The 15,946-nt window shown below is 39.3% G+C and overlaps 2 protein-coding genes across 6 annotated transcripts in view; both read right to left on the bottom strand.

The window, feature by feature from the left end:
• Positions 1 to 7,974, bottom strand: part of LOC108096608 (sorbin and SH3 domain-containing protein 1) — a 41,372-nt gene extending 33,398 nt beyond the window's left edge. For all 3 annotated transcript variants that reach the window (XM_017198344.2, XM_017198339.2, XM_017198338.2), the window contains exons 1-3: positions 7,893 to 7,974; positions 7,640 to 7,740; positions 7,487 to 7,566 (exon numbers count right to left, since the gene is read on the bottom strand). In XM_017198344.2, the coding sequence (XP_017053833.1) occupies positions 7,487 to 7,566; positions 7,640 to 7,740; positions 7,893 to 7,961 (250 nt within the window). In that variant the 5' untranslated portion in view covers positions 7,962 to 7,974. The remainder of the gene's footprint in view (positions 1 to 7,486; positions 7,567 to 7,639; positions 7,741 to 7,892) is intronic.
• LOC108096610 lies at positions 7,808 to 12,627 on the bottom strand. 3 transcript variants are annotated; one of them, XM_017198351.1, is made up of 5 exons: positions 11,336 to 11,419; positions 10,089 to 10,804; positions 9,844 to 10,006; positions 9,080 to 9,386; positions 7,808 to 8,885 (listed from the first exon to the last, which is right to left on the bottom strand). In XM_017198351.1, exons 2-5 carry the CDS (start codon positions 10,194 to 10,196, stop codon positions 8,063 to 8,065), a joined length of 1,401 nt encoding a protein of 466 aa, XP_017053840.1. In that variant the 5' UTR covers positions 10,197 to 10,804; positions 11,336 to 11,419; the 3' UTR covers positions 7,808 to 8,062. The 3 variants fall into 3 exon arrangements, with proteins under 3 accessions (XP_017053840.1, XP_017053842.1, XP_017053843.1); XM_017198353.1 differs by having other exon boundaries at positions 10,089 to 10,697; positions 11,336 to 11,410; XM_017198354.1 differs by lacking the exons at positions 10,089 to 10,804; positions 11,336 to 11,419 and adding an exon at positions 12,479 to 12,627.
• Between the last annotated feature and the right edge of the window lie 3,319 nt (positions 12,628 to 15,946).

Consider the following 15,946-nt stretch of genomic DNA (forward strand, 5'->3'; position numbering starts at 1 on the left):
CCATAAAAGCGTTGAGCACATGTCTGTTTTTCTCTCTCTCCCTACTTATTGTTTGTTTGCCTTTTACACAGCACACACACACACATTGAGTATTAACACAAACAGTCTGCCTTGCTTAGTGAATTAATTTATGAATCGCCCCAGAAGAACACCGAACATCGAACCCGCTCTGACGTCACGTTCTTACAATTTAATTCGCAATTAATTGCAAATGGTCGGCATCGGCGGAAAGGCGTTGCATCAAAGGCCGCGAACGTGAGACAACTGAGCTGCAAGTGCCGCAAAGAGACCGCCGCCGACCCACTGTCTCCGCCGCACAGTGGGCACCATTCGGTTATCTCTGCGGCGCATTCTAAAATCGAATTATGATCTCAGTGGCTCGCATCCAAGTGCCAAAGTTGCCGCGTAATTGCCAACGTTTTCGCCAATAGCAGTAGTCGGAAAACAAACACACCAACTTTGCCCTATTGCGTCAGTTTTAGCGCGTTTTCTTAGCCGCTTTTCCTCAGCCGAAGTTAACACACACAGAGGGACAGAGTAAGCAAAAGAAAAACTAAACAAAAACTAAACACATACACAAACACAACCAAAACAGAGGGCTATTTTTAAGGGGCGAAATCAATCGGCGACTCGAAAACCACAAACTGGGTGGGAAAATCACTACAATTCCGGAACCGCTTGTGTAGTGCAGTGTAGCTTCCGATAGCTATCTATATATATGTATCTATATAGCTAAGTAGCTGTCGCTCGATCGACACAACGTCAAAGTCGAAGTTCTAGTGCCAAACTGAAGCCGAAGCTCCGAAAAGCTCCCCGTTCACCTGGAATCGCGACGAAAAGGTATAGAAGCTAATGCCGCAGATAAGTTTCTGCCGAAGCCTTCAACTTTTTTTCGGTTGTTGTTGCTTTTTTGCTGATTGCTATCGGCAATCTCGCTCGGTTCCTCAACCCGTCTCTTTCACGCACTGGAATCGATTGCAAATCGCTTTACGAGACAGCCTTTAGTTTTCTGAGCACTTGGTAGCGCTCCATAGAAATGTTTTGGCACTGCGCCAATCTGTTGACAGCTGGAAGCAGCTTTCGATTTCTGGAATAAACACATACTAAACGATGGGGAAGTGGGGGGATTTGGAAGGGGGGAAGTGGGGGGATTTTGAAGGGGGGCAATTAGGAGTGCTATTTTGTGGGGCTGCCGTGAAATCATAAGCAAAATATAAACTTGATTGGGTTGGAAAGTTAAGGTTAAACGGGTTTCGTATTTTTTTGCCACTTTCGAGCGAATGCAAATCTTAACCACTGCTTAAATGTTAATTGTTTAGTTGCTCAGGAGTGTCTTGTTTATGTTAGCTTTCCGGCAATTCGTTCAATTTAACATTTGTTTACACATCTTGATTGTCCCGCATTGCCTGAATACTTTTAGCCCAGTTCAACTATTATATACAAATATTTGGAAATTCAAAGTCATGTAAACAAAAAATTTTGAATTGGAAATAACAACTAAGCCAAAACTATTCGCAACTTAATAATGAAAATAAACTCTAAACGGAAAAAGCCACCGAAAAATCGTGAGGATTTTGGATATAAATCATTGCATACTTTTTGACGCTTTTCTGAATTATTATACCCAAATATATTTTTTGTTACCATTTTTTTTTATTGTTCACAACATATCCATTACTGGAATTTTATAACTGCTTTTACTACAATCCCAAATTTATATACGATTAATGAGTTAATCATCACTTTCGTTTCACTGTTCGGTAATCAACAATTTGCTTTTTTTGGCATGATGTTAACTTATCGTATAACATAAGCCGACACAAATCAAAGTACGATAAGAATGAAATTTCTGCACAGCAAACTCGAAAATCTTTATCAATATTTGTTCTAGCATTTGCTTTATGATTTATTTGAGAACTTGAACCGCAGAGTAACAAAATTATTATATAAGCGAAACGTATGCAAACTGGACCTCAGAAATCTGAAGTCATTTGCAAATAACAAATTCACGCTAATTGCATTGTCAAAAATTCCGTTTGTGTTGCCATTTCAGATACTCTGAATCACAATTCAATACTGATGTTCTGTTTTGTTTGCCGTTTGCACACAGAAATATTGCCAAAAAGCCAGTCGGCTGCGTCAGCTGAGCGGCGGCAAAACGACTTTATAGATAGCTACAAAACTGGCTGGCGAAATTATCATAACGCAATAATGGTCAAGCGCCACAATGGTCAACAACGATTTTGGAAAGGTTCGGTGGGGGTCGAACTGCGGGGGCGCTACCGAAAAATAAACCTGACGCCATTAGCGGGCCAATTTAAGTCGAGCTTTTGGAGGTAGTCATCGGACTAAATTAGCCCAAAATGGGAACAGATACTAGGCGGTGGCTTTAAGACGTTTTATTGCTTCTTAGCCATATGTTCGTACAAATAGCATTTTTAAGGTTTTCACACATTGTTGTAAATATACGTACTAATAACATTTTTAAAGTTTTCACACAATGTTACAAGCTTTTTGGTATTTAATTACAAAATTCTAGTAGGTACTATTTGAAAAAATTTGAAAATATCTTTAATAATAATGATTTCAATATGCAATATTTAATGCTATATTTTTTATGCGCCTAAAAGTATACAGTCCACACTTCCGTTTATTTTTACAACCAAAAAAGGTATATTAAATGATGTATTAAAATCTGGAAATTAATTTAATATAACTGCTAATAGTAACAATACGAGTATATATGAACCCATGAGTCCCCTTCAAAAAACGGCGATTTAAATTATGAATAACTTATTAAATTAAGGGAAGTGAACAAAAAGGCATTAATAAGCAATTGTATATTAATTCGACTTTTGCACGCATATCCAAAGCTCAACTTAAAGCCGGATTCAAAGACTACAAACCCCCAAACCGCAACAATCGATCGCAATCACTCATTTGGGCTCCATGACTAATTAATGTGACAAAGCCATTTAAATTGATAGCCGACAAACAAATTGAGTAGCGACAGGGGTAACCCCACCCCGGTAACTTGGCCCTAGGTAACCAAAAACCGCAACAGCTCCCAACCGAAATTTATGGTTTAAGCCAGCTCAAAGGGCTCCCAATTTATTGGGGAGTGTTCCCCGAGCCAATGACCGCACTTGATTGAGTCACCATTGAGCGATGATAATAATTTCGTTAAATTGTGTACAAGTTATAAGTAACTTGTCTTGGGACAAAGAACAGCTGCTAGTTAAAAATTTAGGAGAGCCTCTTAACTAGGTCGCCTTTCTTTTATAATCGATTGAAGTAAACAAAGAGCTTGTCGCTTTGAAAGGTTCTCGCTAGTACATATTGATTATAAATGATTGTATATAGTTAAACAAGGAAAAATACTCAAGCAGTCTATTCCGATTTTATGGTATTCATTATGGTGGTGTAAAGTGGTAGTAAAACCGTTTAGACTATTTAATAGGCCTACAAATGTGTAGAACTGTTCTCCGCCAGCCTAAATAATATTTTTTTAAACATTTTCCATTTCCCGACAGTCATAATCGGACTGATGATTCTGTCTCGCTCTTTTAGTGTCTTTTTATCGCTTTTAGCAATTGACAATAACTTTTTGTTCATGTGTGTTTTTATTTGCCAAGCCAAAACACAAACACAAACATACACATAGGGTAATAACAAAAAATTTTGACTTTTCGCCAGCTGAGGCTGCTTATCAAAAATATGTGTGTCGTCGACGTCGTGGAACGGTAAACAAAAGCCGAATAAATAATAGTACATAGACAGTGTTCGCTATTTGCCTTGGCTTTCTTTCATTTCAGCGATAGAAGAACGCCGAATGCCGAATGGTGAATTTTAATTAATCGTGAGCGAACTCGGGGAGTGCCGGTCGCCAATTGAATTATGAATTCAATTCGAGCTGACCCACTGGGGCGAAATTAATTTTAAAAAATATAATTTCACTATTAAATCAAACCCGAATTCCGGGACACACATTCCCGCATTCATTTGCATGCACAACCACACACCAATCGCACACGGGCACAAACACAACACCAACATCCGGTCATTAGCGACTTAATTGAACTATGACCAACGGAGGAAAAGGGTTGCACTGTATAATTTAAAACGAATTAAAAAAATCACATATGCACAGACAGATCTATATACGGCGATATACTCTATATATAACACAGCAGTTTGTGCCATTTTCAGGGTATTATTATCACAAGACGCACAGTCAATGATTAACCCAAATTGGGTCTCCATTTGCCTATCAGCGGAATTTAAAATTGGATCCCGATAATCAAATGCTGCTCGATTGATTTAAATACGTAATGAAGCCAAGAAGGTTTGACACTTTAACTGGTAATACTGGGTCAATACCATCTTGGCCCAGTAACACATAAAAAGGGCGCCAAACTCAAGCTCTGAACGGATTTCTTTTTGTGAATGGGGGTGGCTTAAATTACGAGAATTGCGGGTAACTCACTTTGTTTGGCCTGATTTTAATTGGTTACTTTTTTTTGCACCCAACGGTAGCCGGTAAACTAATACATTTCACGCGCCCGTCTTAACTGTTCACGGTTTATCTTTTTTTCGCCACTGAACTTGAACGATCGCCCGCAAAAAGCTGGCGAAAATATATAGATTTTCGCTCGCGACAACTTGACTTGGCAAAACTTCTGTAGTAACTAAATCGCTGGGGGAATACGGTATCGTATCGCATAACACCAACACACCGAAAGCGAAAAGCACGCCAGCAGCGGGCAGAGCCTAAGCAGCGAAGAAGCAGAGCAAGAGCAGCGCCAAAGCAGCGCCAAAGCAGCGCCAAAGCAGCGCCAAAGCAGCTCTAAAGCAGCGCAGCAGCTGCGAAAGCAGAGAGCAAAAGTCGCCTGTTGATTAGTGACTTGTTGCTGTCGCTGCTCCAGCCTCTGTCGCTGCTTCTGACGGCGTCTGCGTCGACGTCGACGGCGAGTGGTGGGTGAGGACTGGTCTCTGCTGTTTGCATTGGTAGTTGTTGTTGTAGATGTAGCCGGCTTAGAGCCGTGACTTGTTGATGTTTTGCCATGGCGATACCCAGTAGTCGTAGGGTGAGAGGGTATATTGAGCTTATAAAGATTAACTTGGCAGGGGGAGTGGCCACAACAAAGAAATTCATTCATAAAGTCGTTGGTGGCAGGAGAACGATTAGATCTTGATGTAAATTTGTAGAAGTTGTGGATGGTACAAAGAATATCATTTATTTTAGAGTTCCTTTATCATAAATTATGTTGCATTTGTGTATTTACATAAATATATTGCAAAATTTCTAGAGAATCTTAAAAAAATTTTAGTTGAACATAAAAAAATAATTATGTATAAAGTTTTTAAAGCAAACATGGGATAAGGTTTTATACTTTATTTTTTAATTTTGTTTCATTTATCTTTTGGGTTTAATAAAAATCTGAACTTCGAAATGATTAGTACATATATACAGAATTAAATAAAATTTTTAAGAACGTTTATTTTATAATTTTGCTTTTAAAAAAATTGTGAATCTAATTGCTTAAGTGAATCTAGGGTATTCCAATTCCCAAACACTTTAAATTCTTTAATTCTCAGTGACTTTGTCGTCGTTTCCCCGATTTGCGTTCTGCGTTCGGCGGGCACGAACCACAGATCCGATATTTTTCAAATTTGTATGCATAAATTCACACACAAATGCACAGCGAGGGTCGGGGGGTCAGTTTGAGTGGGGGTGGGGCCATTTTAGAGGGGCAAAAGGGGAGGGGAAAGCGGGGCAGAGAGGGTACGAGGCCTGGCCAGCAGCAAACAGAACAAAAGAATCCAATCATTGTCAGTGCATTGTGAGGCAGCATGTGCGCATCTGGTTTAGGGCTGAAGCTGCGACTGCGACTACGACTGGAATCGGAACCGGGACTTGCAGGGGCTATATCACCCACACATGAACACTATGGCCACTGGTCGACGGGAACAGACATATGTCTGGAGCGGAGGCAGTCGATGAATGACGATGACGACATAGCGGGTGGTACATATAGTACTTATGGTAATGGGGCGATCAAAGAGTTCTCGGTATCCATTAACTTATATTATCGGCTTGTGATTTATATCTTAACGGATAGTATAAATGTTAATCACCAATAAAATCTTTGTTTTTATCTGACCTCGAACTTTATAGTTCTGGTTTTTTACGAACAAATTGTTTTACGGTGATTGGTATTATACCACATATTCACATATTACGATTTTAATGCATCGAAGCAAAATATTCATACCTATCAAGATACATTTTTAACTTAGTTGAATATAGCAAAAAGACAAGCAACAATTAATAAAATTTTAAAAAGAGTCTCCCATTATTTTTTTTCAAAATAATTGCATAATAATAACATATGTTTAACTAAATATCTAAAGCAAATATTAAAACTGTATTATATCTCCTTACAATTCCCAACTACTTTTCTAGCTGCACTCGCATTAAGTTGATTTTATTTGGTTTTTTACGTTTTGCCGGCTTAGTTAGTGACCGCTCGTTCCGCACCCTCCCGTTATGCTGGGGTCGCACCTCCCCCGACTCCCGGAACCCCCGCCCATGTCACCCCCGTCGCCCCCGCCTGTCACAGTCCGCCGTAAACACATAATGCCAGCGTCATTGTCATCGGCGCGTCGTTCGCGTCGTCAAGCTCCAACAGATGGACAGAGGCGCTGTCAGGGGGTTGAATCGAGGAGAGGGGAGTAGAGGGGGTACAGTGAAGGGGAGGGTCCCTGAAAGGGGTTCGCTTTGAAATGCTTCGGCGTGCACTGTTAGTTATTATTTTTCCAATACCATTTGCGAGGGAGCGAACTGTTCTCCGCTCTGTTCTTTTCCCACTAAACTGTTTATGGGTTTCCTTTCGTTTATGCAGAGACATGTTTTATGAACAAAACGAATTAACTTTTCATTGTTGAAGAAAACTAATTAGTAGCGCTTTTAGAGCCTTCATTTAACAAATAAGGTAGTGTTTGTGTTTTTTTTTTTAATGTTTGTGGATCATTACAAATATTTATACAAAGAATCTTTTAATCTGTTTTAATCTTCCTAAAAACAGTGCTTTAACATACTATATATGTAACCAAAAAATTTGCTTAAACAAAACCTTATCACGCAATCCTTACCACAAGGTTATGAGTTCCCACTTACTTAAAACTCCCCTTCGGATTTTTAAAAGTGCATAATTGTTTTGTTGTGGTTAATCTCACGAGAATATTTGTCATATAATTGTCATTTGGCAGACCCGATTTAAATGATTTGCGCAATTAGGGGAGGAAATATAGCCACAAATGTTTACGAACTGGACTTCATGAAATAAATTATGTCATTTTGCGATAGTTCTAAACCGTAATGTTTAACTAACTAAGTGACACGTTAGTATACAGTTTTAGTAAGGCAAGCAAAGTTCAGTTAAGTATAGAAAGCTAAATTATTTCGAACCCTTGAACCACTCACCTGTTGTTCCGTTTGCAACCACCTGACGGCTTTCGTAGGGGGTTCCGCACTTCCGGCAACTTTCCGCTGGACTTCCCGCACTGAAATCCAAAAAAGGGGGAGTTCTCTCTTCTCTCACCTCCTCGGGAAAGGAATTCTTTCCCAATCGCTCACCTGCTCAGGGCCAAAATCAGAGGACCTCGTTCCCGCTGAGCGTGGAGCACTTTAAGCAGTTGGGCGTCGTTCAGCGGGACATCCTTCAGTCGCAGCGATGACTAATGGATTGGATGGCCAGCGGATTGGGGATGAAAGTGGGGAGAAACGGAATACAAACACTTCGGATTACATCACAAATCACTTAAAGCGCGCTTTATTACGGCATAACACTTAGATGCGAACAGCTAGAACTTATTCTAATTTGTCGTACACTCTTGGCCACTTTGTTAGCCCCAATCGAGGGCTCCTTGCCCCTTCGCAGCGAGCAGAACTTCAGCATGTCGACGGGCTGGGGCCACGGAATCAACTGACCCGCGAGATCTCTGGTTTTGGTTTTTTAGGGGGCGTCTGTCGGAGATCGAAACGCAGACTCGGGGCGTTCTACACCAGATCGCAGATGCCGCGGTTGAGGAAGACCTCCAAACACGTGTTGTCCACGCGGTCGAAGAGCAGCGATCCAAATCTCCTGGCCGTGTAGTCCACAATCAGCACCATCTTGCAGTTGATGCACTTGTCACGATAGTGGAACAGTAAACCCACCGTTGGGTGAACCACATGATCCGCATATCCAGGAGCAGCGCGGTAAACCTGGTGGTTTCCCATCTCCACAATGGCCCTGGCATTCACCACCACCTTGCTCCTTATGTAAGCAGGCAGGACCTCCAAAGTTCTCCTCACCTTCGATTGGGTGTAAAGCAATCTGTTCAGCACATGTGCGGGTGCATTAAAGGTGTCATTGCTGTCCCTTCGGTGGAAGAACACATTCCGGAAGACGAAGCCCGCCGTGCGACCTTCATCGCACTGACGCAGATAATCCGCCAGGGAATTGTGCTTCAGTGGCATCACCACCTCGTCCAGATCCACAACCGCCGCATATCGATAGTTGTCCACCACATTTGCTCTATAAACGCAATCGTTGAACTGGGCAACTATTCCCGCGTAGTGGAGATCCTGCAGGTGCGACTGGACATTCCACTCGAAGACGTCGGCTAAGCCAATCTTTTGGTAGTGGTCCAGCACCCGACGCACTTCCTCACTGGCATCCACGTAGTAGAAGTAGAAGTGAGTGGCTCCCTGGAGGCGGTACATCTCCACGAACTCCACCAAACGGAGGACATTCGAGTAGTTCTCCTGCAGGGGACCCACGCACACTGAGATCGTTGGACGGGATCGGGTAAATAGACTAGTCATGTTGCGAGGATAACTGTGGGAAAACAATAAGAAAAGGTTTTATTAGCAATGCAAATTAAAATAATTAATGTATTTTAAATAATATCCAATTGGATTTTAAATGATCAAAAACTAAAACTTAAGTCTGCTAAGTTGTGTTTGTTATTGGAGATCCATTTATGATAGTTTGATGGTATGCATATTTTATAATAATCATGATGCACCTACCTAATCTGGATAAAGGTGGGACTAAGGTGGCTGAGTCTGTTGGAGGCGTAGGCCAATGCCACAGCCTGTGGCAATCGCATGGGGGCGCGGCGGGAGGCGTGCAGTGGACACATTATGCTCCACGCCGCAAAGGTGTTGTTGTGAACATCGTGCATGGCCCCAGCTTCTTCGGCAACAATCTCCTGACTCGTGAAGTCGGAGAATCGCACGATGCAACTCACCGTGGAGTCGCGCAGGCGCTCTGGGAGAATGGCGAAGATTCGCAGCGACCCAATGGTCATCTGCTCCTCATCCAGGCGGACATTTCCTAAATAAAAATAATAAATAAATGTTATTTAAAGTGTTTGTAAATAAACAGGTAAAAAAAAACAATATTAAAGAGGATTATTTAAACTCAAAATATATAGTAATGCTTGTTTTTCATTATAACAGCGATGTATACTTCAGCACTATAAAAACATCATTAATCGGAAGACAGATGTTTACAAAATAATAAAATATGTTTTTTATGTCCAATAAAGGTAAAGGCCAAAAAAATAAATTCTGATTTCAATTTAAATGAATAAACGTATAAATATATAAATATTAAAATATATTAAGCTCGAATTTGATCAAATTTTAACGAAAGTCAAGGTAATTACTAATAAATAATTTATATATTTATTGATATTATTGAATATAGTTTGCTAGCAAAAAAAAAAATGCATTGATTTATTGTGAAAGCAGCTGGCCAGTAATAGTCCAATACTTATTGGAAATCTTACCTATGATATCCGTCCTGGCATCGAAGTAAGCCGAGTAAATCTCGTGCCTGAGAGAGGTGTTTCCTATGCTGCGCCAACTGTTGCTGTAGTCCCAGTGCGGATTGGGTCTCTCGAAAATCAGCTGTCGCTGTGTTTTGGCCAGATCCTCGCGCAGTCGCTCGTTCTGCAAGAAAGAAAAATGACCAAGGAGATAAGTTAAAAGGTACAAGGACAACAGGTTTTAAAGGGAAATCCTCGACACTCACAAGGCTCGAGCGCATGGAGATGTAGACCAGGACGAGAATGGCGCTCGCCACGAGACCAGAAAGTGCGAAGTACACATGCTGGAAGCGGTTCTCCTGGGCGGCCAGCATTTCACGAGTGGGTGGGGGAAAAGCACTCAGCGCTCGGGACTCCGCTCCACAGGAATCGCCGACGGCAACTAACGCTGTTTATTTATTTTCTAGCCGCGCGTTGCGTGGGCGCCGACTGCGACGTCGACTGCGGCAGAGACGGCGACGTCTTGGGGGTCTCGGCTGTTGTGATTCTCGGACTTGTTGGGGCCTTCGAGGCGTGGGTCAACCCCAAGCGGCTCCTGTTGCTTATTTGCTTAGCGTTCTTGATGGCCGGCCATCGATTAGCGATAACACGTGTGTGTGCTTGTCGCCCGTTTCTTGTGTTTCTTGTGGGGGCGTCTTTCTCAGTGTCATCACCATCTATTGCCGCCCGACCTCCGCATTCTTGGCCACCTTTGAAACCACTCTACTCCACCACCGACCTACCCACTCAGTCAGCCGCAAGTTCACCCACAGAACGCCAATAATTATGGCTCACACACACTGGCAGAAAGAAACCGCGATGGGTATTCGTCTTCTCTGATAAGGTGATAAATTACAGCTTTTTAATCCCACATGTCCACTCAGAAGCACTCAAAATAGACCAAATACATATATCACTTTGGAGGTCCGAAAATGTCAAGGTTCTATTCGAAATAATTTATAATGAAATTTTTATAAAAAGAAGATGCCTTCATCCTAAGCATTTAATAAAAAAAAACATTGATTTTATTACCATAGGTTATAAGGGAGCTAACATAAAAAATAAATTTTAAAGGTCATTATCAGTTGAAGGTCATTATCCAGCTCAGATGGAAAAGCCTCCACAAATGGTTTAAAAATGCTTTCAATTTATAAGCTTTTGATTATAATGAAATTAAAGGAATGTAAAGGAGTTTTTTTGGAATGGTCTTGAAATGGTCTCTCTATGGCACTCCTAATTTGATAACACTTTTAATTGTGGTTTTTACTTATTATTCTTCAGAGCATTTGAGGTAAATTAACATTGTAAATATATCCCCCACTATTGTATCACAAGGTTTTTCATACAAATTCATTTGTTTTGAAAATGTTAAATTTATTTTTGTATTTTTTTTAAGTTCCCTTTAAGGGTATCACAGTTGCCCTTCTAACTGGCGATTAAGCGCAATTTAAGGAATTTTCCACCGTGCACTAACGAGGGTTGTGGGGGTGGGGCAAGAGGTTTTCCCGCTTTTCCGCCTTTCTCCAGGACGCGTATGCAACAAGTTAATCAACGCACGCCTCGCATCAAACTGGCGCCTCAGTCCACGAGCGCTGTCATCAAATGGCGGCTGCCCCCGGCAGCGCAGCGACTGCGCAGCAGCAGCGCGGCGGCAGAGGTTCGAGGGCCTTGTAAGAGTACTTTACGCCCCCCAAAAGTGGGTGGCGTTGGGTGAATGATTGTTGGCGATGAGGGAAGGGTGGGGAGGGGAAGGGGGGAACTTAATAAATTGTACGCTTGTCTCTCGATTGGAGTGTCCATGTCCATGTCTGCCGCTTCGAGTGAGTCAGCGTCGCCTTTGCGAGCTATTTTTAAGTTAATACGGCCAACATCCTCCACTTTTATTATTGAGAATGAAAATATATCAATTATACATAGCCACATGCCAGCACACACACACCAACGCGCCTTTCTTTTATTCGGACACATGTTTATGTATAATTGCCGCATTTAATACATTTGTCTTGGACCCGAGAATCGAAAGTGAGCGAAGGCGTTGACCACTTGATGCTTCAGTTAAAATAATACGGGCACAGTGGGTCAAAACGTCAAATTTGTAAATCTCTCCGCATTTTTATTTTAAGTCCGCAAAGGTTTTTTATTTGAATTCTTTACCCATTTTGGAAGTTGTGGTTCAAAGGAAATTTGCTTAGAGTTGGAAACAAATATTTTTTTGTCCTATATCTTTTTCTATTTTGGTTTTTGCGAAGCGTTTACCTTATGTACGTTTTTGTACTTTTGTTTTAAACATATATACCCCGTTCGATGCACACTATTAAACGAGACAACAACCTGTTTATTATTATTTTCAAAAAAAAAAAAACTACAAATAAATAAATTTTTCGGCCATAAAGTATAAGCTACATAGCACTGTTCATTTATATCTTTTTGTTTTTTTCCTTCACAACATGTTTAAATATAAACAAGAAATTTGTCTATTTAATTATTTATTTGCAAATTGCGCTACTCAAAGCAAAATATTAATTATTCAAACCATTAAGTACTTAAGGGAGGTCCGGATGTGTTTTGACAGAGACTATTTGTAGCTAATAGAACGCAGCTAATTTGTCACACTCACTTGTAGGAATTTAAAACCGAAGAGAAGGAAAACATATACGAAGAAGACCAGGAACGCCAAGTGCGTCACTCTTGGACGCTGCCAGAAGGAAATTTTACGCATTTTCCCCAACTGCCGGGAAATCACGGAACCAAAACCACCGAACTACAAACTAAACGGAGAGGAACTAAACCGAAAACTATTGTTTTGCCTGCCATTGAGTTCCCATTTCTTATCAACTGGGTTCCGTTGATAAGATGTGCTATCGTAAAAATTGATACGCACCTTGTTGTTGTGTTGCACAGGTAGAAAACGTGCTCTCATATATTTTTTTTTTTGAGAGTTTCCCAGACAGCAAACTTCTCTTCTGCCAACAAATATTTGTAGACAAAGGTTCTTATTGTCCATGTAATTAGACTAACGTACAGACAGTATGCTCATTGATTGGGTTTTGTTTGGTTTATAAATAGAACTAAAGTGTAATTATGCAGATTAAAATAAAGATAATTTAGTACCTTTACAAAAAGGTCGAGATTTCCCCTTTGCTCTAAATAATATAATGTTGAATAAATTCTAATTCCCAATAATTCAAGTTGTTTGATTGAGTAGAAAAAAGTTGATTATTTATTTATTTAAAATCCCACATTAAAAATAATTAAATGGGAATTCATTCATTTGATTTCATGATTTAAATTTTTTTAATTACACTTAAGTACTGTACAAATCTCCCACACAAGGTCCCCTAGAGCGTTTTTAAGATCCCCGGTCCCCTGCAGCTGCACCTTTGGCTCATCCTCAACCCGCATTCTGCCAGTAGCGAAATCATGTCTAATTGATGATCCCACAAGAGTCCTAAATGAAATTAAATGCAACCAGCATAACTGAGCTACCAGTAGTTGGCAAACTGGCACAGAAGCTGACACTAAAAACCACCCTAACATATAATAGATACCCCTACCTTCATTTCAGTGGCTTTGTTATCAGTTCCTTTGAGAAAACATTTGGGTGAACACCTCACGGGGGATTTTCGCCAAAGGATCAAAAGAAACCCCCAGGAGCGTGAGAAAGCGAACGGGAGAAATCTTGACTAATTACTATGCACTCAACTGGTAGCTCCAGATCAGTTCGGTTCCCACAAGACACAAGTCGGCCGATCCGGGGGTGACATAACTCGACCCGGAGGTAACCCTCCACCGGGAATCGGAATCGGAATCCGGAGCCAAGAAGTGCCGACATACCAGCATAAAAACGAAATAAACATTTCCAATTCAATTCATTCCTTGAGCCTAACCCTCGTTTTTATTATTGTTATGGGCCAACGGCACGCACCCGGTTCTCGGTTCTCAGTTCCCAGTATCCAGAATCGTACCCCCTTCCAGAGTTTTTATTTAAAAATTCCCCCTCTGCCGGCACGCCTGCGTCATGCGAAAGTATTTTCCATTGGTTAGCGATGGTGGTGGATTTTCCGCACAGTATAAAAGACCGATCGGATCGGCATTACAGCACAGTTCAGTCTGAAGTTCCAGTGAGTCACGACATCGAGCGAGAAGATCGCTAAGCCGCTTGGCGTGGCCGTTTGGCGTGGCGGCCTCAGCCGTTAATTAAAGTTTGTTAATTAAAAACCAATTAAAAGTTGAAAATATCTTCAAAGTCAATCTATTGTGCATTTATGTAAGTATTCAAGAAGTGAAAGTTCTTACAATAGATTTTACAACGACTTGGTTTTCCTATTGCAGGAATACAAGCCTAAAACAACGATAATAACTCACTCAACAGAAAACACTCGGTTATAACTTTTGTTATTAGAAAAGCAACAGGAAATGTAGCGCAAACGGTACTCGAGTTCAACAAGACGATACAAAACCAATGAATCATCAGATAAGTCTGGCTTATCCCGTAAACTAAAGCAAATATTTGACTCTACCGACAGTTCAACAAAGTTGCGAAACATAATGGTGTTATAAGACGCTTTCTAAAAATATCCGAAAAAAGGCACGTCATCCGAATAACAAAAACCATGTTTGTGCTTTACAAAAAAACGGAAACTGTTTTTTATGTTTTGAGATTTAAACATTTGCGATAACTAAGACAATAGTTAGGTTCGAAAGTTAATGCAGACAACCATATTAAAAAAGTATTCATTGAAGAGTTCTTGGCAATTCTCTTGATTTGAATGAATGCTACAAATTAAACTCAGCTTAATTTATGTCATATTCAACACATCCGCACAACTTTTTATATTCATTGTCTTCTCAATAAGGATTGGATTTTTAAGACCGCTTCAGGATGATCCTTCCAACTACCAGCAAAAGAATGAATCTTCCAAAAAAATTTAAAATAAGTACTCCAGATTAAAAACTTACAAAGCTCAATTTTAGTTACAAATTTTTTTGTGCCTTTTTAGTTCCCATTTTTTTTAGTTTTGTTGATGTTTTTTGTTAAATCAATTTGAAAGCTATAAATTTGTTGGTCTAACAATATCCTTGACCAAGGTTTCCATATCAAATGATTCTAAACTACAAGAAATCTCAGGAAAGTTTGCTCAATGTATATTGCCAATAGCAAGGCATGTTTTTGTTGATAAATAATTGTTTTTAAAACATGAGGTCCCCGAGCTGTTACTTATTTTACTTAATTTCTGACTTACTTTCTTAAAATGTTCTGTGATTTTGATTTTATTTATATTCTGTTTATTCGATTATCATTGGTATGTTTTTAATTATACCTATTTTGTGATTTTATTGATTCATGATTTCGGATTTGGTAAGTGTTTTCATTTCATTATTTTTTTGGCCTTTATCTGTATTATTTAAAATAATTTTATTTTATTTTTATATTTTCCTCTGAATTTTAGCTTTTGTGTTTTAATTTGTTATAAACATTTATTTGGTTTTGATCATTACATTTTTATTTATTTTTACATTTTATTTGGTTTTTTTATACTTGAATTCTTATTGTTTTATTCTTCTTATTATTCTTTAATTTTTGGACTTAAAATTTAATTCAATATTTACTATTTTATTTAAAATACATATGTATTTTTATTAAATTTTTTGAAATTAGTTGAGCTTGTTTTATTTTTTATTGTAAATTTTTATGATTTTAATGATTTTGATTAGTATATTTTGTAAATAATTTTTTCTCTGTTTTTATTTTTATCCTTTTTTTTTAATTGACAAGTTTGGGAAATTTATTTTAAAATTTCAGTTTGTTTTTCTTTTTCAATGTTTTTGGCTTGACTATATTATTGAGCTTATAAAACTTTTTACATTTCATTTTATCAGTTGTGCGATATTGTGTTATATTGCCCACTTCCTTTACTTTTTATTTTTTATAAGTTTTCTTTATAAAACTATTATGTATTTGTTTTTACTACTTTAAAGTTGTTATATTTTTATGTTTTCAATTCTTATTCTTTTATGTTTGTGAATTCGTTTTGAAGTCACGATTTAGCACTTATTTGATTATGTATTCATTTGTTTATATTAT

The sequence above is a fragment of the Drosophila ficusphila genome, unplaced genomic scaffold (assembly GCF_018152265.1).
Source record: "Drosophila ficusphila isolate 14025-0441.05 unplaced genomic scaffold, ASM1815226v1 contig_414, whole genome shotgun sequence".
NCBI classification, from domain to species: Eukaryota; Metazoa; Arthropoda; class Insecta; order Diptera; family Drosophilidae; genus Drosophila; species Drosophila ficusphila.

Coding starts and splice junctions, on each gene's coding strand:
- LOC108096610 (XM_017198351.1), bottom strand. CDS start 10,196: ATGCTGGCCGCCCAGGAGAACCGCTTCCAGCATGTGTACTTCGCACTT. Junction 10,007..10,088: donor TCTCCATGCGCTCGAGCCTT/GTGAGTGTCGAG, acceptor TCTTTCTTGCAG/AACGAGCGACTGCGCGAGGA. Junction 8,886..9,079: donor CCCACCTTTATCCAGATTAG/GTAGGTGCATCA, acceptor GTTTTCCCACAG/TTATCCTCGCAACATGACTA.